Source organism: Macrotis lagotis, chromosome 4 (assembly GCF_037893015.1).
Source record: "Macrotis lagotis isolate mMagLag1 chromosome 4, bilby.v1.9.chrom.fasta, whole genome shotgun sequence".
NCBI lineage: Eukaryota > Metazoa > Chordata > Mammalia > Peramelemorphia > Peramelidae > Macrotis > Macrotis lagotis.
The window spans coordinates 123,837,205-123,864,156 of NC_133661.1; the positions used below are offsets into that span (position 1 = coordinate 123,837,205).

Sequence of the window (26,952 nt, forward strand, 5' to 3'; positions counted from 1 at the left end):
AAGTGCAATCAGCTCCAGATCTACAATGAAGTGTAATTGGACTATTCTAGTCTCAGTTATCTAAACTAAGATGAAATCCAAAGACTTCTGCTCTACATTGGAGAAATCCAGATCTCCAGTGCAAGCATGCAACTGCTAGGGGTCAAAATATGAGGAAGCAGAGTTAGGAATCCCTGACAAGAATGTCCTAGACTTCCCTGGGGTGGGGACACTGTTTACATTCCCTATCTGTATCTCAGAATCAATTCAGTTGTAATGTTAAGGGAATAAAATGCCCAACACCCTGTAACCCAACTCTTTTGAGTTGTCTTTGTATAGGCCAATTCTCTTTGATGATTAATGTATAGAATGGAGGGAGAAAAGTTTCTGTTGCTGTATAAAGTTGACATTTTCCTGGGGAGATATGTTTCTACCATTCTCTTCCTGCCATATACATGACTTCAGAATTGCATATAACTCCCAATTGCACATACAGTTCAACTGACCAAACATTTATCAAGTGCATTTTATAAGGCCACCATGTTAGGCACTAGGGATACAAAGATACATGTGGTATATATGACAAAACAAGATAAGCACCCTAAAATACAAACTGCCACAGGACTTAAGGAAGGGAGAGATTACTGTCCACTAGAGTGATCTCATGGAGAAGACAGAATTTCAACTGGATCCTGAAGGATCCTGAAGTGATAAGATGGGGTGAGGGAAGAAGGGACAGGAATAAGCTTTTGTATAGTGCCACTATGGGCCAAGCACTGTGTTAGGTTTTTTTATAAATATTTCATTCTGGTAAAAAACAGAACTGGTGGATGAGGAAGAGGGAGATGGAAGAAGGTTATTCATTTCAGGCAGAAAGAGCAGCAAAAGATGGTATCAAAAGCAAAAAAAAAGCACAAGACCTCTTCCAAGAATAGCAAGTCATCTCAGTAGATTCCATCAGTCAATAAGCAAATATTTATTAAGTGCTTATTATATAACAGACACTATTGTGCTAAGCCCCAGAGAATGCAAAGAAAGGCAAAATTAGTCCCTGCCCTCAAGGAACTTAGATTCTAATGGGAGAAGCAACATGATAATAACTTGATACACACAAGACAGATTCAGAATAGATAGAATCTAATCTGAAAGGGGAAAGTTCCTGACCACTAGGGAAACCAGGAACTGCAGAAGGCAGAACCTGAGCTGGATCTATAAGGAAGCCAGGCAAACCAAGAGGGAGTGATAAGTGGGAGGGAGATCCAAGGCCTAGGGGATAGCCAGCTCAAAGTCACAGAGACAGGAGTTTTGAATGACTGCAAGGTCTGAAGAATTAGATCACAGAGTGTGTGGGAGTCAATTATAAGATTGGAAAGGTAGGAAAGACCCACAAAGGCTTACAAAAAGCATTAAATGCTAATAAGAGAAATTCAGATTAAATCCTGGAGGAAGTAATCAAGTATGGCATGATCAGACCCACTTTTTCCTTGTGCATGGTTAGCCTTTACCTCAGAGTAAGATGTTGCCTCCATGACATGTTCTTTCAGGAAGGATGAGATGATTTCTTCATGTCTAAGAGGATCCTATTTTTGTGTGACCTTCCCAGTCCATCTCCTTTCACGTTCTCTTGCCCAACCCTGTTTCTTTCTTATACTCTCCATGAAGGTTATGAATTAATTGGTTAAGAAATTGGCAGCCCCCTATAATAGTCAGAACTTTGGGATAAAAATGCATTCTAAATATACAATAGTCTCCTGGGGAGATCTGTAGGAAGTAAAGGGAAATTCTCAACTTCCTGCTGAATGTATTTTATAAGAGTAGAATTTCTTCTGTTCAAAGACAGAACTATTTTTCCCATGGCCACTCTCTCAGAACCTAATCCCATATGTTTGCTGTAAAAAATAGTCTCAGAGTAGGCAGGATGATGCTAAAGGAATCACAATGCATTTCTCTTCTCTTAATAGGTTCCCTCATCCAGGTGCCTATGTCTGAAAAAGGAAAAATCACAAGAGGACGCCTGGGGTCACTGTCCTTAAAGAAAGAGGGAGAGAGACAATGCTTTCTGTTTTCTAAGCATTTAATTATTTGCACTAGAGGCTCGGGTGGAAAGCTCCACTTGACAAAGGTAAGACTAAGGTGAATGGGAACAGGAAGCAAGGATCCATCTGACCTGAAGAATTCAGAACCAAAGATATTACAAGCAGGCATGTCCGTATATCAGGGAAACCATAATATTACAGAAGTTAGATCAAATGAGGTTGGAACATAAGCTTTACCCACATGGGCAAGTCTACCCTGTTCCAATCTTTCTGAATAGCTACTCTTCTAATTGAGCTTCTGCTTGGAAAAATAAGAGAAATTAATGGGAGCAATCATTTGGGAGCTACAGTTGTGGCTTTAAAATAAGAATACAGGATATGTGTCATGAGTCATTGTTGTGCACAGACCAGGGCTGCCCAGAATAAGTCAGCAATAGAACCTAAATATATCTATCAAATCAATAGTTTACAAACATTATGAGGAAATAGATCCCTCTTCCGGGTTATTTCCTTATATCTTAAAGTCCTAAACCCAGATGCAACATTGCAATAGACCCAAATTCTTCCAAGTGGTCCCTAAATTGGCTTAATTCCTGCTCTCTGAAGGAATTTTATTCTAATGGGGCTCCAAAGAAAATGTGGGATTTAATGGTGCTACCCAGCTTCCTTCCTGTATGTTGTCACCTGATTCCTCATTTCCTCATCCATTCTCTCTCTCTCTCTCTCTCTCTCTCTCTCTCTCTCTCTCTCTCTCTCTCTCTCTCTCTCTCTGTCTCTCTCTCTCTCTCCCAATGTAATTGGATGTCTGAACTTTCCATCAGCCTCAGGCCATCCAATAATGATTTTGACTGGTCCAGTGATTTTGCTGGCTGACTTGAGTCAGACTGACAACTCTAATAGCCAATGGAGGATGCAAAAGATTCAGTCCTACTAGAGGAAAAGCATGGGGATGGAACCGGAGGCTAATCAGATCAGGGTCAGCAATGAAGTACAAAAATGAATCTGAAGATCAGGAAAGACCTGTTTTGTTACTTCTACATACTATCCCCAAGAATTGTGCCCCATTTTACATGACCTGTTCTTTATTCTACTTTTACAAGCCTGGGTTTTGTTGGTGAATATATAACTATACCACAAAAGTATCTTTTGACTTGAGAGAAAATTCCTTCTCTCTCTTGTTTGACAGTGAAATGACGAATTTTTACTGGCATACCTTAGTCAAAAGCATTACTAGAAGCACAGAAAGCTGTTTAATTGGACTTCATTTTTAAACACAGCACATCCTCCAGTCCCTTCCTAGGACTTCCTACCTGGAGAAAAAGGTTGCCTTAATTGAGCCAGAATCTCAGTAGATCAACTCTTTACTGTCATTAAATTACTGGCCTGAAATAACATGCATTATATGACAGAGAGCTGTTGGTTTGAGCAATTGACTACAGGGATTTTGCTGCTTGTATTAATCTATCAACAAATTAGCTTATTAGTTGCATGAGGGAAATTAGTAATTTTTCAAATATCAAATTATACACTTTCAACAAATTTGAACATGAAATGCACATCAAGGAAATTTTTCATGGTTTATTGACTTTTGAATTTTAATTGCTACATACCTGTCATGGATGTTGCACAAAAGTTTCCTCCATAGAGAATAAGGTTGCATTAGATAATCTTTAAGGTCTCTTCCTATAATTTTATAATTTTTCTTGGCTATTTCTTAAAATAGAGAGCCTCTGAGATATATATATATATGTATGTATGTATATATAATAAGGCTCATTATTACTTCATTTCCCACCTAATAAGAGTCAATCTGCAGCTCCCTAAACTTAATAGTTATTCAGATAAGCTTTTCAAAGGAAGGAAGGAATGAAAGTCTTAAATTTAAAAAAAACTTGAAAGATGAAAACATAATAATATATAATCATAATAGCTGGCATACATATGGCACTTAACTCATTTGAATCTTGCAGTATGACTGTGAAGTAAATATTACTGGCAACATCTCCAATTTATAAATGGATTTGAAAAGGATTCATTAAGTATTTATTATGGTTCAAAGACTATATTAAGTGCTGGGAACACAAATTTAAAAGTAAGACAGGTCTTGCTCTCAAGAACTAACATTTTAGTTGGAGAAAACAACACAGAAGAGTTCAGTTACATGATTGATAGAAAAGCTTGGTGGTCCTTAAGGAGTTAAACTAAATGTTTTTGGAAGAAATTCTATATCTTTCACCAAGTTCTAAGTGAATAAAATGAATTTTGAGAGTATGTGACTTGCCTAAGATCACATAATTAGTAAGTCTCTAAGGTAAAATTTAAGCTCAGGACTTATAATTTTTATGAGCAGAGTGCTATTCTGTCTTTTTGTCTCTGCCTGTCTCTGTTTTAGTCTCTGTCTCTCTCCCCTTCTCTCTCTCTCTCTCTCTCTCTCCTCTCTCTCTCTCTCTCTCTCTCTATATATATATATATATATATATATATATATATATATATACACATATATGTGCACAAACATACCATGTATGTACATATGTATGCATGTGCAAGTTTTTCTGTTATAACATGGACATATATGATAGTTTTTTAATATTGACATTAAAAAAGACTTATTAGCTGTAAAACTTCTGTTCTAATCCCTCATCATGTCATAAAGGTTATGTTGGGTCTTTAGAGTCTATATCAGCAAAGCACACACTCTGCCAGGTGTTACCAAGCTAAAAAAAAGTTCAGGACTAGTAACAGATTGTCTACAATTTGGTCCCAATTATTGTGAATAATCCCCTGAGTTAGTCACATATACTTGAAAGCACATTATTTGAATAACTAAATAAACTATGGACCTTGCTTCCAAGTCAATGCAAAATTAAATTATGAGGTCACGTTAGAGGGATTCATTAGTTCTACTAATTAGCATGTAGTTTTATCTGTCACCCAAGAACCACCCTAGCTAAATACAAAGACTCATGACCAGAAGGTTGAGCATAAAATGGTTATTTTAGGAAAAGGAAGCATAGCAAGTTATGAATTGGTTTACTAGGTAAAGTATCACAGTGTTGCCATCTGAATAGGTGTAAGGCATATCCATATTAATGAAAACATGGGCCTTCTGAAGTATAAAGGTGAATTCAAGTCATAGAGCTGAAAGGGACTTGAAAAAACTATAGTCAACAGCCTAGACTTCTATTTGTAAGCGAACAGAACTGTCTTTACTTGATTTCAATGTAGATCACATTTCTAGTTTATTTGTAGAAATTAGTTTTATTTGTTTAAATCTATTAAATGGTTTATCTATAAAAACACACACCACTAGATTAAGATAAAGAATGAAAAGAGAACTAGGAGATTACCTAGTTCAACCACTTATTTTAGACAAAGGAAAACACTCAGAGGAAGGGAAATGATTTTCACAAAATTATCTGGGGATGTTTTCATGGTTTGAATCCAGTTCATTCAGGATTAGTTCTACTATATAATACTACTTCAAATACAAATTTGCAATATATTCAAAAAGTTTTTTGAAAACTAGAAAAATAACATAATAATACTATAATAATAACTCAAGATTCAAATTAATCCATGTAACTACTGCTTTTCAGAATGGAGTAATTTCACTCATTGACTGTACCTTGATGGAAGAGCAAGAAAGTACAGATGAGGAAAGTAAGTGGTGTACATTTTTTCAAAAATAACTAATCCCACAGTTTATAACCCTGGGTAGGAGGCTACTCAGTTCAAAGCAGGTAATAGTTTTGGTGACTAAAGAACAAAAATAGTTGAAATGTACACTTCTCCCCGACAGTAGAAGCTGAGATTTAGAGCTGGAAATGAGTTGAAGGACTATCCAGTCAAACTACCTCTTCTTATAGATGTGTAAAATGATTCTTAAAGAAATCGCCTGACCTGACCAAGGCCACAAAGCTCATAAAACATCAGAGTTGAATCAGAACACAAATTCGGATTCTCTGCACATTCTAACTTACCATATACAGACAGGCATTCAATTTGCTTAAAAAGTTATCTAGGCTATCAGACCAGTCATCAATTAAAGAGATTAAAGGACTTGAAACTATTATTCATTCTAGCTAAAATGTAATAGGTATGAACTATTTTTTTCATTGTATCCCATAACCTAGAACACAGTAGACGTCTAACAAATGCTTGGGAAACTGAATTGAATTGAAATGAAATGAATATTTATTCTTACTCCTCCTATTTACAGAATAGGTAATGGAGATACCTGGGTCCCCAGTTTGTTCCTGCATCCTAAATTATTTTTGGAAACCTAAATCATGAAATTATGATCATGTCCCCAGATTTCCAAGTCACAAAGAGGGAGTGAATGCTGACCTTCCAGGAAACCTCTATTCTCCTTCCCTATCTGGTGAAATCCTAGCTAAAAAGAAATTTTAAAAACTACATCAAAAGGAAGCAAAATTAATCAGGACCTCCCCTAGATTAGATCATTGCAGCTTGTAAAATGACACTAACACATGGGAGTTAGGACTTTAAAATGCACCTTATGTTCATCAAGGGCATTAGTCTTATTACTTGTGTATTCATGTGGCACTTTAATTTCTGCAGCTCCTTCCCCAAAGTAACTCCCATTGGAGTTCACTCTATCCTTTCATCTGTTTTAATAGCCAAAGTGTTCATAGAGATTTCTAGATTCATAAACCTGAAGCAAATTTTGAATTACCTAGCTTCTGTGCCTATCACTTCCTTACAAGCCAGTGAATTTTTCTGTACATCTGGATATCTTCTAATGAAAAGTAAGGATAAACCAAAAGGAATCTATTTGGAATTTGTAGAAATTGTGGTATAGAAATAGGGCCTTTTATTTTCCTAAATGTTCTAATTTTTTAGAGAAAATGGAATAAAATGACCTTCAAGGAATGTTTATGCTTCTTTCACACCAAAGGATCCTGATTATCATCCATTGTCATCTTGCCCTGGTCATGTGATCATAGATTATTACATAATTTATTGCCATATTTTAGACATATTGTTTTGGGATTCAGAAGATGGAACTAGGAACCATGGGTAGAAGTAACAAATAGGTCAGTTTGGGCTTAATATCAACAAAAATTTTAACAATTAAAGCTATTCCAAGATGGAATGAGTTACCCTGATAAGTAGTGAGTTCCCTGTCATTGGAGACCTTGAAGAAGAAGCTAGACAATTATTTTTCAAGAATGTTATAGTAACAACTTTCAGAGATGGATTAAGCTAGATGACCATTGAGTCTACCTGCAACTCACAATCATGCAGTTCTGTGATTTTACTAAATGCAGTGTTTGTGTTATAGAGATAAAGGCTAGGCATATGATTTCGTTGGTATGGGAAATTCCCAGGTAAGGGAACTCATTCTCCTTAGGCAGATGAGCACTTCTCTAAAACTTATACTCATAGAAGATTGGCTAAAGGCTGAGAGATTACCACAGAGCTTTGTGTCAGGGTCACAAAGTCAGTGTGTATCCAGGGAGGTACTTGAACTTGAATAAAGTCTAGTTTTACTGGCTTTGAGGCCAGTTCTCTTTCCAGTAGACTACTCTTCTTTTTATTGGGACAAAGTCTGAGACAAAGCTATCACATTTATGTGCTTATGGAAGAAATAGTTTCTCAATTCACAGCCTCTTCATAATCTTTAACCTTCCTGCCAATTCGTTGTGGAACGAGTCACTCTTCTTCTCAAACAGTTTGAGGGAAGGCATGTTACATGAAAAGGGCAGCTAAGGGATGCAATGGAGAGAGCCCTGGGTCCTGAGTCAGGAAGACCTCAATTTAAATCTAGCCTCAGGCACTTACTATCTGTGTGACTTTGGACAGATCACTTAATAATGTTTGCCTCAGTTTCTTCATCTATAGAATGAACTGAAGAAGGAAATGGCAAACTACTCCAGTATCTTCACCAAATGACAGAGTCAGACATGACTGAAAAAGTACTAAACTGATATGCATCAGTGAAAGTTCCCAAAACTTTGGAATCATGGTGTCCAGATGAAAAACAAAAACCAAAAACTGTTCCCCCTTCTTAGAATACAAGAACCTAAAGGTACTTAACTGAAATTTTCTAAACCAAGATCTATCTTTCCTAAATGAGGAAATTGAAGACTAGAAAGATACAATGACTGCCCAAAGTCATCCAGCAAGTGAGTGGCAGAGCCACGACTAGAATCCAGGTCTCTTGCCTCTATTATAAGACAAAATAGTAACAGTACTTTTCATGATGCTTTTATCTCATGAAATTAGGCATTTAAAAATGTAAGAATACTTTCAGGTATTTAATAAGATAAAAATGCTATGAATTTAATATCCCTTCAAAGAACTTGAGATTTTATAACATTCCAAACAAAGTCACAATAATCAGACATCCATCTGATGCCATTCTGACATCCATCAAACTTCCCTTTGGTTTTGGGAGGCAAGAATAGATGAGGACAAGGGGCAAGTGTGTGTATGTGTATGTGTATGAATATATATGCCTGTGTATGGGTAGAAGGGAAACAAAGAGACTGAGATGCAGAGACAGATATGAAAGAGGAGAGAAGGACAGAGTTGGGGGAGAAAGGGAGAGAGAGAAAACAGAAACTGAGAGAGTGAGGGAGAGAGAAAGGAAGAGAAGGGAAAGAGAAAGGAGGAGAGAGGAGGGGGGAAAGAGAGAGAGACAACATGAGAGAGGGAAGAGATGAGAGATAGAAAAAGAGACAGATAAGAAGGAAGAAATGGGGGAGAGGGTATGAGACATAAAGATCCAGAAAGAAAGAGAGCAATAGAAGGAAAGAGAGACAGTGATAGAGAGACCAAAATAGAACCATACATAAAATGAACAAATACAAAATGAATCCCAAAGTTCTTACTAGCTTTTATGCACACACACACACATATAGGCCAAGATTCTTAGCATGGTCAGCTAACCTTTCCCCAGGCACAACATTTCATCTCCCCATCTAACACGCCTTTTTCACATGTGGACCCTCATGCCCAAAATGTACTCCCTCTTCAACTTTGCCTCATAGAATACCTTCCTTCAAAAACCAATTCAGGTGTCCCCGTAATGATTCTTTGCCAGTCTCTCCAATTTTTAGCTCTCCATCCCTTTTGAAATTGCTTTGTGAATCCTTTGTTTATGTCTTCTGATTACTTACACATGCTGCATGTGTAGCATATAAGCTATAGGGTATTTTTTTCTTTGCATCCTAGCACCTAAAACAGGGGTTTATAGAGAATAAATATTTAATATCTTTGATAAGTTGAATTAAATAGATTTGATTTTATTGATTTTATTTACCCCTCTACTATCTATAAAATATGTTATCTAAACAAACTTGCTACTAAAATGCTGTGCACAATGTTTAAGCTAATGTATCTAAAACTATAGTTGTTATGTTATTTTAAAAGTATTTCAGCAAAGAGAGGAAAAACAAAATTTGTTTTGTGAGCATTATGTCTTTTGAATTCCAAAGATAAAACCTCTGGACAAGATATAGACCACTTGGATTTTAAGATTGTGGTGGAGCCAAAAGACTCTCCATCTTTCACAGTCATCCTTGTGGCCTCCTCCAGACAAGAGAAAGCTGCCTGGACAAGTGACATTAGTCAGGTAAGAAGAAATCTGAACAGAAATTGAGACTTCTTTGAAGGGCTCAAGGGGTTGCTTTGCCAAATATGGATAACTGGGAGTTTTTCCAATTAACCCTTTAGGTAATTGCAAAAAAGTGGAAGAATAAACAATGTCTAACAGAGCAAATAAAAATGAAAATATTGATAAGCTCTGTGGATCCTGTGGATGAGAGAAGGTTCCCTAACCCATATGTATATAAGAAATATTAAATAATGGAAACCCATCTTAAGAGAGCAAAATAACTGAAAATTATAAATGCGCAAAAATGGAAGTAAATTAGCCTGAATAAGTAACTTGAAGGCTCCAAAAATTGGTCATGAAACTCAAGAAGTCCATATCATCAATAATCTAAAATTGAAATTTAGCCTCGCAGGTAGTGAGAAAACTCAATGGATAGAACACTGAAGACCTGAATTTACTAACTGTGGTTAAACTTAACCTCAGTTTGCTTTAATCTATTGGAAAAGCGAATGGCCAACAACACTAATATATCTTTGGAAGAAAACCCCATGAACAGCATTGGTTGTACTTTGAGTCACAAAGACTCAGAAATGACTGTGCTACTGAACAACAAAAAGGATTTAACCGTAGACTTAAGAGTTTACCAGATTAAAGTCCAATTTAGAAGAACTGGGTCTTTTAGACTGTACAAATTTCTTTGTAAAAGATTGCAGCATTTAGAATGAACTGACACTTTCTAAATAGACTCTAAGCCATACATTAAGTGTGGAAATTAAATTTGATAGATATGACCAGGTGTTACAACTGACTGAGTTCTGTCAGATTTGGATCACAAAACTAACTTTGCTCAGTTCAGTACTTCAGAAGACACCTCTAATCCTTAACAAATATTTGCTCTAAAAGAAAGACCTGGCAGAAGAGGATGGATTGATGCAAATCCATCAAAACTAATGTTAAAAAAATGACCCAAAGCATATGTCTTTTGGATCAGTATCACCAATCAAGAAATATTAAGCCCTATTATGTCCCAGAAAGCACATTATTAAATTTGCTTAAGAAAATAAAGTTAATAATTAATTGCAGGATCACACATTCCTGAAAGGCTAGAGAGAAAAATAAATGAATGACTGTGTTAAGAAAGGTAGGCTATTATTAAAGCATTTTATTCAAATTTGTACCTAGCTGCCTGCCTGGCTGCCTACCTGTCATTAAGCATTACAGACATCTGGTGGAATTTAGCCAGTTAGTGTTAATATAGATGATGACACCCTTGTAGCTGCATAGCAACATATTTAAAAGAAGCCAAATTCCTGCAGAAAAAAACAGTTCAGGACCAGGAAGATGTCCCTGTCGTTGCCAGTTCTGTATTTATAGTGCTAAAGTAATTGCTTAAGCAAGTAAATTTTTGTTAAATTGAATTATTAATTTCCTTTTTATGGACTAATCTTGGGAGTTGGGGTCAGATTAAGAAAGATTGGAAGGGATGTTGGGAAGAGTCAGTTGAAGTACCTAACTGGGTAGACTATAATCATAATAATACTTTGTAAACTGCCTTTTATCTACATCTTTATAGAGATTTAGATTTTACAGACAAATCTATCATACACAAACACACACATAAATGTGTGTGTGTGTGTAAATATATATATATATATATATATATATATATATATATATATATATATATATTATGGAACCTATATTGGTTTATAAGTAATATTTCACCTTCTTCATGTAGAATGTAAGCTCCTTGAGGAGGTGGGGTTTGTCTTCCTGTTCTCAAAACCTGGCACAATGCTATGCACTTAAGTGTTTATTGAATTCAAGTTTTTGTTATTGCAAACAGGTGAGAATTCTTTGGATTATCAGTCCCACAAGTATTAAATTGCTACTGCTAAATGCAAGCATTTAGCAATAGCAATTAACTTTATTCTCTCTGAATAACCAAAACTTATCTTTCCCAATTTGCCACCTGATTTTAGGTATCTAGTTCCTAAATTTTAGTTATTAAACTTTTTTCCTCAGTCATATGCAATTGAGAGTCAAGAAGTCAAAGTCTGTACATTACAGTCATTGGGAGGTTAAAAAGGCAAACAAATGTGAACACTTGTCCAAATTTCTTTGTGTCCCTTTTGCAGTGGAAACAAGGACAGCATAGCTAGCCAGTGTTATTCATCCACCTCCTCTTCATATCTGAGTCTTACTCTCTATCTTCCCATCTGATTCCTTAGGAAACAATAGATTCATCCTTTCATCATTCATACTTAGTAATTTTGTTAGATCCCTTCATTCATATCATTAGATACTAATGAATCTGAGATCAGAGAATCCATTCCCCCATGAAAGGGGGGAAAATTGTCTTTCATGTTAGGAATGTAAATATGATTTAAAAAAAGTTTAATTCCTAGGACTTATTTCAATCTTATCAATAATGTTGGTACTTTGATGAATTCATTATTCTACTCTTTTGAGTGTACTCACTTTCCCAACATAGATTGGTCCTCATTTACACTTCTATCATATCCATATTATTCCTAGAAAGCAAAGGCTACCAGAGCCCAGTTCTTAATGATCCCCTAAATGCCATATAGACTGCCAAGTCATAACTCTTATATGACACTATGATACAAGAGTAGTACATTAAAAACTTGATAGGCATTTCCCCTTTATCCTCAGTTCTGCATTTTCCAGGCAACTTCTTAAGGTCCATGTCTTCTGGAAAGTCAGTCCAGACCCTGAACTCATCCTCCTATAAGAGTTCATCTTTTCTAGGTCTTTCTGACTCCAGGTCTACTACTCTAGCCTCTGTATCACTTAAATGACCAATCTTGTTGCAAATAATATTAATATAATATTTGAGATTTGTAAAGAGTTTTGTTTGTGTAAATTCATTTAAACATTCTCTTTCTAGTCATAAAGTATAATAAAAAGATCATTGATTTGAAATTAGATGGTCTGGATTTGCATCTTGGCTCTTAATTTCCATGTGTATACTTGGGCAATTCATTTAATCTTTCAAAGCCTCAGTTTCCACATTGATAAAATGAAGAGGGTTGATCCTAATGCTCTCTAAGGCCCCTTCCATCTCTAAATTCCATGAGCCTGGGAAGGTTGGTCCAGAGAAGCTCTCAGTCTGGATTGTTTAGCACATATCATTAGAATATATTACCTCTCCCAAATTATCAAGTACATTGAGTTATAGTCAAACTGACCATTATGCTATACCACTGATGAGCTTATTGTCATTTCAAACCACTGTCCAATCAATTCAACTGTCAATATACTCAGACAAATCAAATTGATTGTCAATCAATGGTGATTGACCATGTTTACCAAATCTGTTTTATTACAATGATTAATGTCAATGGTTCTACGTCTTCTAGTACTGCTGTGAGAAAAAAAAATCTTTCTCTGGTGGAAGAAAAACAGAATAAATGTACCAGATCCTACCAGTGAATAAATGATGGCCAAGTGGCAAGTCAGGTACTCTGGGTGAAATATTAACTCTTACTGACTGCTAATTACTTCTCCAACAGCAAAAATATTTTAGGAAAGTTACATTCCTATGTCCTCTGAGGCTGCTAGGGCTAGACCCGGAGTCTTCCATCTATGTAGGAAATTTGCCACTTCCTTCTGCTGCCTCATACATATATAGCCAGTCTCCTCAAGTGAAAAAAAAAACCTAGACCATGGATGCACTAGAACCCTAAGACTTCCATCTCCGTGTTTCCTGAAGAAAGACTGCTTTGGGCCAGGCCATATATTTTCCATTTTTTCTAAAGTAACCACTCTCATCTTTACCAGCACAAGACATCTTCCACCTCTTGGCTGCAGGTCCATTATCCCAACTGGGATGTGAAAAATCTCTGTCGCAAAGAAGAACAACCTTCCTTTTGACCTGAAGCCTTCTACCTCCTACTGGCCTATCTTTTGAGGATAGAGGAGTGGGAGTGACACTCTGCTCATTGATGAATATTTGCTCACCTGGACATATTTTTCACTTTCCAGTAACTCTGAACACCTATAGATGATCATCCAAACTCCCTTCATCTGATTTTTCATTCTAATCTCCCAGTCCCCCACCCCAAAATTTCGTTCTTCCTCCACCTAGCCCATAAACTGTGTCCTCTAGAATGCCTGTTCCATAGTCAGCAAACTCCCCTTCATCTCAAATATTTCCTCTTCTATTCCTTCCATCTATCAGCTCTCACTGAAACTTGACTTTACCTTAATGAAACAACTTCCCTGGCTATCCCTTTCAATACTGGCTTACCTTCATTCATTCTCCCTCAACTCATTCTGTTCCCTGACACTGCAACCACTCTAAAGCAGGTTCTCATCCCCTCATTCCTTGATTATTAAAATAGCCTACTGATGGGGCTACCTACTTCAAGTCTCTCCCAAATCTAATCCATTCTCCATTTAGTCAATGAAGAGATTTTCCTAAAACACAGGTCTGATCATGTAATCTTCCTACTCAACAAACTCCAATGGCTCTCTTCTGCCCCAGAAGCAAATACAAAAATGCTCTATTTGACATTTAAAGCCTTTCATAACCTATCCCCTCTTACCTTTCCTTACTTCCCTACACTTACTTTTCAATCCAGTGACATGGGCCTCCTAGCTATTCTGTGAACAAAACACACCATCTTTTGAATCTGGGCATTTTCCCTAGTTGTCTACTATCCTTCCTCCAACTCCTGACCTGCCTGGCTTCCTTTAAGTCCCAACTAAAATCCTATCTTCTTTAGAAAGTCTTCCTTAACCCCCTCTTAATACCAATTCATTCCTTCTTTTAATTATTTCCTATTTATCCTATATATTTAGCTTGCTTTGTATACATTTGTATGTTGTCTCCTCATTAGATTGTAAATCCCCCTAAGGACATGAACCATTTTTTGTCTCTTTTTATATCTCTAGCACTTAGCATATAGTTGGCATATAGCAAGAGCTTAAAAAATATTCATAAACTGGTAGACCTCAAAGTGAAGTCTTTATAGCATGAGATGGAATCATAGAATGCCAGATTTGGAAGATGTTTTCAGATACAGTTCAGTTCTCCATAGTAATTTATGGGACTGAAGGGATGAGGAAACTGAGGATCAAAGGAATGAGATTAATATTGAAGAAATAGGAATATAAAACTTCCATTTTGCTCCACTGAGCCTTTAAAACCCAGCTAAGGAAATTCTGTTTCTCAGTTACTCATGAACAAGTAAGGTAAGTCAAGGAAAGAACTAAGGAGATTCCAAGATACTGATCAGGGTTCTTTCTACTACACCAGGCTGATTCTGTATTGATTATTCTTCTCATTACTTGTTTCAAACTTTGAAGCTAGATAGGGAACCTTATTTAATCTCACTCTTCTCTTGTGAGGTGTTTTTAACCACGAGAGAACTTGAAAAGTCTTTGATTCTGTGGTCAACTCTTGATTTTTCAAACTCTATTTAAAAGAAGTAAATCAGGGGCAGCTAGGTGGTGCAGTGGATAGAGTCCTAGAGTCAGAAGGACCTGAGTTCAAATTGGAGTTCAGTCACTTAATAATTACCTATCTGTGTGGCCTGGAGCAAACCACTTAACCCCATTGCCTTGCAAAAACTAAAAAAAAATAAAATAAGCAAATCAGGCTTACAAATTTTCCATATAAAGGCTTTTTGCCATGCATTTGATTTACATTTTTTCTATATTCATTGAATTGTAATTGATATTTATTTACTAATATATAGCAATAATAATAATTATTAATAATTTTCCTCATTCCAATAATTAAAATCTTCATAATTCTAATATTACTACTATCTCTTTTTATTGCTCTTTTTTTCACAGTTTAAAAATAACCTGTATGTGTATACATTTAGTTTTTTCCATCCTTTGACTTTTCCCTGATTGCCTTTCACACTTCCCACAATATGTTCCAAACCTTTTCTTCTGTCCTCAAACAACTTCCCCCCCCCCCCCCCACAAATCTGGAGTTACTTAACCTTTTTGTGTCATCCTTTGGCATAGAGTAGAGCATATATGTCCATACAAACTTTATTGCTGGCATTCATGATTGAAGGAAATATTAAATTTAAGTTAAAGAGGGGCAGCTAGGTGTGCAGTGGATAGAGCACCAGCCCTGGAGTCAGGAGTACCTGAGTTCAAATTCGGCCTCAGACACTTAATAATTGCCTAGCTGTGTGGCCTTGGGCAAACCACTTAACCCCATTGCTTTACAAAAACCTAAAAAAAATTAAGTTAAAGAAAAGTGAAAATGAAGAGGCAATTTCTCAAACATTTTCCCCCAAAATTCATTAAGTCTTCCCCTAAACATACCTCTCTTTCTAACTTCTCTGTTTCTGTCGAGGATAACAAACGCTATCCTTCCAGTTATTACCCAGGTTTGCAAATTTGAAGTCATTTTCGACTTCATTCTCACTCACCCTCTATATGCACTCCATTGCAAAGTCTTGTAAAATCTACCTCCCTGATATCTCTTACATCTTGCCCTTTGTTTCTATTCATACAGCCACTATCCTAGTTGTGGCTCTCATCATCTCTAGCATGGATATTATAAAAGCCTCCTAACTGATTTCTATGATTTCATTCTGTTCTCTTTTATTCCAAATTGCTACCAAAAGCAATACTCATAAAGCAGAGATATTATCATGTCATTTCCCTGCCCAAGATACTTCAGTATCTTCCTTTCATGTCTAAGATAAAAAAGAAACTCCTCCAATTTGGCATTTGAAACCCTTCAATCTGTTTTATTCTTCAACAGATTGATTTCACATTCTTTCCCCATGATGTCACTATGTTCCAATCAAACTGGCATATTTGTCTTTCCTTGTACACAGCATTCCATCTCCCAATATGCCCAAGATGTCCCCTGAGCCTGTAATGTTCTTCACCTCTGTATCTTAGAATTCATCTGTCCCATCAAGACTCCCTACAGAGCCATCTACTGAATAAAATTCTTCCTGATAGTCTCAGTGTTTGCATCCTCCCCACTTTCCCCTATATTACTTGAATTACTTTGTATTTGTATCCCCTCAGTAGATAAGGTCCTTGAGGGCAGGGAATTTCTTTATGATCTCATTTTTCTTTATGATCTCATTACCTAACATAGAGCATTGAACATAATATATGCTTAATAAATGCTTGTTGAACTTAGATATATGACACTATATTCTCTGTTTCTAGTGTGTAGATAACATTAGATGCAATGGCCTCATGATGAATGCATTTGAAGAAAACTCCAAAGTCACCGTTCCTCAAATGATAAAGTAAGTGTTTTTTTTAATTACCATAATTTTCTGAGACAGCATTTAAGAAAGTGGTTGAGAATTTAATCATATGCATAGAGAACCAAACCATTCATTATTACATGAGTGAGTTTTATGGAATTCAAAAATTTCATTGGGTTTCAACATCTGTACCATATTTCCCCGTGTATAAGATGCACCTTCATTTGGGGGCCTGAAATTTGAAAATAAAATTATATAAAGTTATTGAACTCATTTTATTCATCATGAAATTCATACAACTCATCACTGTCAAAACTCCCATCCATTAGTTCATCCTCATCTGTGTTTCATGACAAATCACTTAGGAGAGGTTCTGACTGCTCTCCTGCCTATGCTCTGGTCTGTGGTTGACCACAAGCACTCCCTGGGCAAGTCTGGTGCATGGACACATGCTTAGTCCATTCAGTTTCATGAGCCTGAAGCATCAATTGTGTCCTCCTTTGAAATCAGTCACTTCTTTTTCTACAGCAATTCTTCCTGCCTCATGTTGAACCATCTTTGTGGACACAGGAATTCCAATGGTCTTTTGCTCTTCAATACATCTCTTCAATTCTCTCTCGAAATCATGTCATTTTGCTGACTTGCCTCTCATGGCCTTCTTCTGCCATGATGTTTTCAGTGGGGTTTTTTCCTTCCTATAGCCAGTGTCAGATTGTTTTCTCAGTTGGAAGAAGACCAAACTTACATTCAGCAGCACAATTTCCATTCATTTTTTTAAAATATATATTTAAGGCAATGGGGTTAAGTGACTTACCCAAAGTCACACAGCTAAGCAATTATTAAGTGTCTGAGGCTGGATTTGAACTCAGGTCCTAGTAACTCCAGCATTGTTGCTCTATCCATTCTGCCACCTAGCTACCCCTTCCATTCACTTTTTTTTTAGTTTTTTGCAAGGCAATGGGGTTAAGTGGCTTGCCCAAAGCCACACAACTAGGCAATTATTAGGTGTCTGAGGCCAAATTTGAACTCAGGTACTTCTGACTCCAGGGCCGGTGCTCTATCCACTGCACCACCTAGCTGCCCCTCTTCTATTCACTTTTGCAAACTGCATTACTTTGAACTTGAATTCAGCACTGTACAAAATCTTTTCTGAGCCATATCTGGGCAGAACGTGGCAAAAATGTAATCTAATATAGGGGTAACAAATGTGAAACAATGAGCACAAAGACAAGTAATGCAAGTCAAAAAATCTAGAACTACTGTATGAGACTCTCTCAGTTTTTAGACCCCGAATGTTTCAAAAAAGGGTGCACCTTATACATAGAGAAATATGGCACTTTGCTTCAGTTCATATAATTAAACACCTAAGGATTTTAGTTAGAAAATTTTCTGTCTTTACAGATAGAACATGATAATTTTCTGAAGAACATGGTATTTGAAATGTTAGCTATATTTTCCTGGACCTATAGGAAAACATAGAGGAAACCTATAGGAAATTCAAGAATGATAATTAAACAAATGAAAAACAGTCTCTACCCAGTGCCAAATGTCCACAGGAAAAGTTGAAAAACTTGGTGAAATTATCACTCTTCCCAAATATTCTGATTTTTATCATTGTGAAAACAAAACTGCAAGAACCTCCCTATGATTTTAATTTTTCCAACCATATCTCAGGAAAGATGTGGGCATCCCTACAAACTTCTAATTCTCTGTAATTACCTTCTATATTCATATATGGTCTTAGGCTATCCATGACAAGCAAGAACCATAAAAAAGCACCACCAGGTCCCCACCCAAGGAACAAGGTCACTAACTAGTTCTCTTGACTTGAATTAACTAAACTGGATTCTTGACCTCTGTTGTCCTTGACTTTTTGACAATTGTTTTTTTCTGCCTTGATAATCTTGTGACTCCCAGAATTTCTGTTTGCTCCTGACAAAATTAGCTACTCATTTATTGATCAGTTTGTTTTCCAAATTTAGAATTTGCTTTATATCCTCAATCCATTAATCTAAGACTGTACTATTTGTTCAGGTTTGTCAAACCATGTGAATAGATGTAACTTGCTATTTTCCATACTAAACACTTAGTTCTTTTGCTTTTTTATATGGATCATTTAACATCATATGAACATAAATTTTGTTGAAGTGTGGGTAAAAATGAACCCAACTCTCTCCACACCTTCCAATGTGAGGAAAGACTAGGATCAAATGCCAAATGAAAGTTCAAATCGATTTATATTTTTAATCAATAAAGTCCTTCATATACTCTAGTTATTTTGGGGTCAAATGTCTATACAAAGAACTTCTTTCTAGGCAAGATATATTATGGTCCTTCAAATGTCTTATATGTCCAAGACAAGATACATATTATAGCAAATTCCATACTCTGGTGGTTTGCATTCTAGTAGTGTTCCAGATTATATAAACAAGCATAGTTCTACAAATTAACCCACAGGGGGTCAAGGACCTAAAAGAAGTATGGCTACTAGAAAATGTTCTTAACAAGCAAGCAAAAAAAATTCCACTACTACCTCACTGAAATTTAATTTTTCTACCACAGCTTATTCTCACTAGTAATTACACTAGTAATGATAACTAATAAGGTCAGCTAATCAATTTATGGATTAGTAAGGTTTTTTTTAATTTTCTGTAAGATTGGCCTAGAAATTTTCTCAGATATATAGAAGATGCAACTTTGAGGGAATGATGAATCATTGGACTAAAAAGTTAAGACACTAGATAAGTGATTTCTAAATCTCTCCTACTCTGAGATTATTAGCTTTTCACAAATGTTAATTTAGTTCTACAATGCTGGATAACCTTTCACAAAAGCAGCCTTCAGAAATAAAAATATCCCTTAGTCAACTTTTAGTGATATCTGAATCATAATTTGATAATAACATAGTGATTGTTGAATGGAATATGCTAATTTTTTAAATTTTTATTAAATGGCCCAGTGGGTCTAATGGGAGTATGAATAACAAGGTGCCTTGTGAATCAAAGGGATATAAAGTCATCCATGAAGGAGAATAAGAAGATGTGAAGTCATGATTTTGATTGAAAACCAAAAATGACCATATAAAGCTATAAGATAGAGGAGAGAGTTGATCAATGAGTCCTTGATCAATTTGATGTTTGCCCATCAACTTGATGGAAAACTAATACCATACAAAAAGGTATAGACTTTTATTTGGAGGCATCTTAAAAGCATCTCCCAAGGAAGTGACAAGTGGCTGACACTCCTAAAAGGAAAAAGAAAACATTTTTCTAATTTATTCTAAATGACTTCAAAATGATTGTAAATTGGGGCTCTAGTTTGAAGATCAGCTCATCCCCCCCAGGGTCTCTGAAAGTATATGAATTGCCTCTCTCTCTCTCTCTCTCTCTCTCTCTCTCTCTCTCTCTCTCTCTCTCTCTCTCTCTCTCACACACACACACACACACACACACACACACGCGTGTGTGTGTGTGTGTGTGTGTGTGTGTGTGTGTGTGTGTGTATCTTGAATTCCAATTCTTGAACTCTCAAACTTAGGGTTACTCAGGAGGCAATTTGCAAAGATGGGCAACTCAGGAAATTTCCATTCTTTAGATAAAAGGCTAGATTCCAATATCACAATGACCAGAAAATTCAAACTTCCTACTCCTTTACACAGAAGATTAGAGTTCAGGAACCATATCCTTGAACTCCCTAAAATTATATATAAACACACTGTCATGTAATTCTGCCACAAATCAACATCATCTGCTTCTGGGTGAAAGTGGTAAAAAACCCTCCACCCTTCCACTCCAACTCTTCTGGTTCCTAGTCTAGAATTCCACAGAAAAGAGAGGGGGGAAAAAATAAAAAGCAATGCAATCAGATCACCTCTATAGGATATAATCAGCTCTTCCTACAAGAGTCTGTGCAAAGAATTTATCACCCACATCTTGAAAGCATTTCCGGTCGATGGGGACCAATCCAAGGAGTTCTCCCAGTCCTCCCAGCATGATACCAGTGCTCATGCTTACATCCTTAAGATGTGCTCTTACAAAGATCCATGACCTTGGAAAACTCACAAAATTGATTTAAATTTAAAATTGATCCAACATCCTTATACTTATAAAAGAAGAAAGTAGATGCATCAAATAAAAGGCAATATGTCTTTGCATTTCCACTGGGAATTGAGATATAATGCCATAAATATCAAGTCCCATCCACCCTTTGATCAGTCTCCCTAATAATTTAAGGCACACCAATGTCTGATTTGTGGGACTTCAAATTGAATAGGAGGAGGGGGAAAGGAAGGTAGGTTTGAACTACAAAAGGCTCCCTCAGAGATTGAAAGAGTCCAAGTCATACCTGAGAGAAAATTCTAGCACCTAATCTCAGTCCTCATGAAAAAAAAAAAAGATTCAAAAGACCATAACAATGTTGGAGTTCATGCAGTTCATGCAGAGATCATCTAGTCTTGGAGTTTTCTAACCTGGGGTCCACAGACCACCAGGGAATCTTTAGATAGATATCAGGTGGCTGATGAACTTGGATAGGGGGAAATGACATTTTTATTTTATTGTCTTCTAAGTGAAAAGTAGCATTTCCTTCAATTGTGAATGTAGGCAATAAACATAAACCTGAAGAGAGATCCCTTTATCATACTGCCTTTATCAGACTGATTTATCAGACTGCCACAGGGATGCAAGACCCTCCCCCCAAAAATTTAAGGATCTCTGATCTAGTCCATATTATAGAGGAGTAAACTCAGATCTAGAGAAAAGAAAATCTTCCCAAGATCACAGAAGCAGAACTAGAACCCATATCTACTGGGTTTCACTCCAGCTTACAGAAGTCTAGGGAAGGAGAATTCTCCTCTGAATTTCGATGTTTTAAGTAGTTCTCATAGCTTTTCTGAAACAAAAGTAAATCCCCTTTTCTTGAAATACAACTCACTTGAAAAGAAGTCCACAGAGTTTGCATCACAAAGTTATAAAATATTTAATAGGATTAAAAAGAGAAATATAAATCAGTATATGTAATTATGAATTTCTTGCATAATCATCATCTAACATCCCATATTTCCAAACTCCACATTAAAAGCAACATCAAAAGGGCAATAAAATCTTTGGGCTTGGCTCCAGGATTTAGGAAGAAAGAGTCATTCCAATCCAATTCTGACCCCACTGAATGTCTGTGATCCTAAGAATCCTACAACTTTCCCAAGTTCCAGTTTATTATATAGGTATAAAAAAGGGGTGGAGGAGGGAGTAGGGAAAGCAAAAGGAAGAAGGGGTGATTAGGTGTACTAGATATTCTGTAAAGATCCTTCTAGCTTCAATATTCTGAGACCTGAGAGTTCATGTAGTCTAATTGCTAGAAAGTTGACCTGAAAGTCAGAAGAACCTGGATTCAGTCTTATCTTTGCCATATATTCACTATATGACTGTAGGCATTTATCCCTCTCAGGATTCCAGGCAACTGTCTTAAAACAATAATCTGCCCAGAGGTACTAACCTGAATTGGTAATGGAAGCTCCTCCCCACTAATGAAATTATAGACCTAATTTTAAAAAAGTAGTTGCTATATTTGACTTCTGGTAATCTTAAATTCTTCCAACCTGTTCCTCTTACATCAACTTAATTCAGACAAGAAATACACTAGAGAGAATTTTCTTGGTGATTCAATTGTCCATTCGTGGGCATAATTCTATTTTCTAATTTGTGAGATCTCAGTGTAATCCCAAATGCTCCATACATAAATTTCCTAAATTCCCCTCTCTTTCCCAAACCCTGTCCTGGGAATAGGAGGAAGGGAAGGGATACTAATTCTGTATTTTGTTTATTAGAGTATAATGTTCATTCAGACTGCAATCTTCCTTAGACTTGTGACATCCAGACTACAGTGTTCTCTTGTAAGCATTACAATTTAATAAAGATGTGTCACAAATTACACTGTTAGGAAGGCTTAGAAATAACCAGGGATGATATAAGACTAGTGAAGAGCAGTACAGACACATATGCTTGACCCTCGGACCCAAATCTAGAGAGCACACACACACACACACACACATTTGACCCTCAGAACGCCATCATAAGTTAAAGGTATTCATTGTCTCTTTACACTTAAAGAGAACATAATCACTATCTTTTAAGCATTTCATTCATTCAGCAAGCATTTTCTTTTCTTGACCAAACCTCATGCTAGGTGCTAAGAATAAAAAACTGAAGTGAAACAGTCTTTTCTCTCAACTTGAACAAAAATAAGTGTAGGAATAAGGGTAGAGATCATATATGTGTGTATAGATATGTATGTATATATATATACCTATACCAATATATATCCATTTATAGGTATATAAATTCATATATGAGGCAGTTAGATCATTTTGTGGATAGAGCACTGAATTCAGAGTCAGGAAGACCTGAATTCAAATCCAGTCTCAGACACTTACTAGCTATGTAATCATGGGTAGGTCACTTAATCTCTTTTTGCCTAGGAGACAGCTAAGTGGTTCAGTGCATAAAGTGCTGGACCAAGAATCAGAAAGAACTAAATTCAAATATGACCCTGGGCAAGTCACTTAATCTTTATTTACTTACCTTAAACCACTGGAGAAGGAAATGGTAAAAAACAAAACCCTTTAGTATCTTTACCAAGAAAATCCCATAAGCAATATGGTTCAAGGGGTCCCAAAGAGTGAGATAAAACTAAATATTTGAACATATACATTTATACATACATGAAAGTATTTATTCATATGTATGAGAATTCATTATATATGTGTGTGTATTCATATAACTGTGAGCATATAACTCATAACTGGAAGCTTCATAGATAGATGCATGCATACATGCATATATACATATAGACAGACATGTATAAAAATATATGGAAGTATAATATATTCATTAATGTACATATATGAAACTCCCAGGTAAAGAAATTCCCTCTACTAACATTGGTAGGCACCTTCTCTGCCATTTATTGTCTTAAACAATTGCCTAGAATATAGAGAAACCAAGCGTCTTTCCATATATATATCAGGAGAGGAACTTGAATTTAGAACTTCCTGACTCTGAGGCCAGCTTTTTCTTCACTGCACCATGCTGCCTTCAAAATAAGCAAAAAGTAATTTGAAAAGTTCATCATATAAAAAGGGAATGAGGGGCAGCTAGGTGGCTCAGTGTATAAAGCACCGGCCCTGGAGTCAGGAGTACCTGGGTTTAAATCCGGTCTCAGACACTTAACAGTTACCTAGCTGTGTGGCCTTGGGCAAATCACTTAACCCCATTTGCCTTGCAAAAAAAAGGGGGGGGGGAATGAGCTTTTTGACCAGAACATAGAATGAGACCCACTAATACACGAATAACCATAAAAGAGATTCCAGGATTGAGCAGGAGATAGGAGGTGACCTCTCAAGTCCTTCCCAGCTCTTAGATTCTATAACCCCTTGATATTTCAGTGATCCTGGAGTTATTGAATTAGAGCAGGACTTCTATAAAGAATTTATCTTGGTAGAACCAGAGTTTAAACTTATTCCACTTATGGTTCTTGCCATAAGTGTGAACATTCCCAAGCAACCACCACAGAAAGGAAATGAGTAAGGGACCAAAGGAACCTTAGGTCTCCTATATAAGCTGAAACTGTCCCTCAAACATACCTGTTTTGCTTCCATTCTCGTGTTCATGTGATCCCACTGAAACAGAATATCTTCTTATTTCCTCTTGGTTTAACCAAAACCTAAAAAGCTGGATTCATCTCCTAAACATAAATTCTTATAATAGTCTAATCCTATAGTCTCCATTGAATCATAAAGTCACAAACTATTCAAATTGAATGATCATTGTAGATCATTTAACCCAACTCCATCATTTTACAGATAAGGAAAATTACATAAGGTCAAACAGCTGATTCAGTAGCAAGACAGGGACTAGAAGCCTTTGACTTCCCTAACCAATGATCTTTTTACTATATTATGCTGAGTAGAGCTAGTTCAGTAACAACTAATATTAAAATATGGTCATTATGGAAATAAATTTTTAAATAGAATAAACAGTATATTTAATATTTACTACCTCATCTTGTTTGCCTTGTCTTCTTATAACTGCAATATTGTCTTTCTTTGTGTATATATATATATATATATATATATATATATATATATATATATTGTTTCCCCAGTAGGGTGAGGCTAAGGTCTATATCTGTTTCTTTGTAACCCTCATAGTACACAACACATCCTTGGTATTCAATATTTTTGATGAAAATGAAAGTAAATAACAAAACCAATTTGGCTATTAGCAGCTCCCCAAAAGAATGAGAGTTGTTAGCTTCTTTAGAATGAGTCACTCACCTACTTTAACTGAGTGAATTTTTCAAATGAGGAAAAATAAATTCAGATTTATTTCCTTTTAATACCTGTATCACTTAAGGGAGAAATAGCTAGGGTGAAAATAAAAAGTGGGTTTATTTAGAGTTTTGCTCTTTTACAAGATTAATTTATAATTCACAGGAAACCCTGACTCATAAGACTCTTCCCTTTAATATTTCATCTTTCCAAAACTGTGTATTTGTCTTAGTGATACTTCAGGTCACATTTTCCTTCTATCTTTCCCTACAGATCAGATGCCTCCTTATATTGTGATGATGTTGACATTCGATTCAGCAAAACCATGAACTCCTGTAAAGTTCTGCAGATCCGTTATGCCAGCGTAGGACGCCTTCTAGAAAGGCTCACAGACCTAAGGTTCCTGAGCATAGATTTCCTCAATACATTCTTGCATTCCTACCGTGTATTCACAACAGCTGTGGTGGTTCTAGACAAGCTCATCACGATTTATAAGAAGCCTATCAGTGCAATACCTGCAAGGTAAGGCTGTGGCCATTGTTATCAGCTACTAAGTATACACGAATCTCATTCATTGGTGTCTTTATTTCTGTTTTGATTTATGGGTCACACTGTCAGTTTAATGCCAATAGACGCACTGGGTTATATGTCAATTACAAAAGAAATCAAGAAATTCCTCTAGCATTTTCTGCATAATTTACACTATCAGGCATCATTAATAATTGGATGAAACTATTCTTTTATGATTATAGGATTGTAAGTTTAGAGTTAAAAGTTCACTTAAAGACCATCTAATCTAACCTCTTCATTTTACAGGAAGTATGTAGCATAAAAGGATTTTAATCCAAGTCCTCTGAATAAAAATCCAGCAGATCAACTTTTTAGGGTCAAAATAATCATTTTTTTGAGAAGTCATGATTCCTTTCTTCTCATAGATCATAAACTCTCAGAAGAGATCACAGAATCACTGATCTAGAGTAAGAATGGACCTCAAAGATCATATGTTTCAGTCTCCTCATTTTAAAAGATAAGAAACTCAAGGCCCAGGGAAGTTAATTGACTTGCCCAAGGCTCACACAGGTAGCAACAATTAGAGGCAGGATTTGAACCCAGATCAGGGAACCTGGGGTTTTCTCCAGTGTTTTACATTTTATCATCTTGGTAACAGAGGTCATGATTCCCCCAAATTGGTCCTTTTAGAACTAATAAGGAAATTTGTAGTCTAGTTTTTTGGATTTTTTTAAACTTAGCCTAAAAATATTTTTATTATGGATTTTAAAAGTGTCAATCAATAAATAAGCATTTATTAAATACCTACAGTGTTCCAGGCACTATGGTTCCACTGATCATGCAGCTTACCCATGATCAGAAAGCCAGGATCATAGTGATGTCAGATCCTGTCCTGGAATCCTGATCACTCCAAGTCCATGTTGTTGGTACCCAGCCAATAGGAGGAAATAAGACTGATTGAATCACTAGAAATTACTTTTCTGATATTTGAGTCAAGTAAGTAAAGATCATTTAAACAAAGTCTAAACTTCAGTAAATAAAAAACTAGTAAAGGTCCTAGAAGAAAGATAATGTAATATACCACCCCTTTTATGAGAGAAAGGTAAAACCTAATGGGGTAGACTATTGTATACATTGTCAGAAGATGACAGAGTATCTGACTTTTTAACTAATTGGTTTGGGGGTTTTTTGTTTTGCTTTGTCACAAGGAAGAATTCAGTCTGGAAGGGTGGGGTAGAGGGTAATACCAATAGGAACTGGATCTGTGATTTCATAAGGAGCTTTATTTAA

General features: G+C 36.1%; 1 protein-coding gene across 2 annotated transcripts in view; it reads left to right on the plus strand.

The window, feature by feature from the left end:
• Positions 1–26,952, plus strand: part of RASGRF1 (Ras protein specific guanine nucleotide releasing factor 1) — a 212,815-nt gene that overhangs the window by 125,260 nt on the left and 60,603 nt on the right. For both annotated transcript variants that reach the window (XM_074231921.1, XM_074231920.1), the window contains 5 exons: positions 1,941–2,101; positions 5,615–5,678; positions 9,482–9,618; positions 16,783–16,865; positions 25,426–25,674. In XM_074231921.1, the coding sequence (XP_074088022.1) occupies positions 1,941–2,101; positions 5,615–5,678; positions 9,482–9,618; positions 16,783–16,865; positions 25,426–25,674 (694 nt within the window). The remainder of the gene's footprint in view (positions 1–1,940; positions 2,102–5,614; positions 5,679–9,481; positions 9,619–16,782; positions 16,866–25,425; positions 25,675–26,952) is intronic.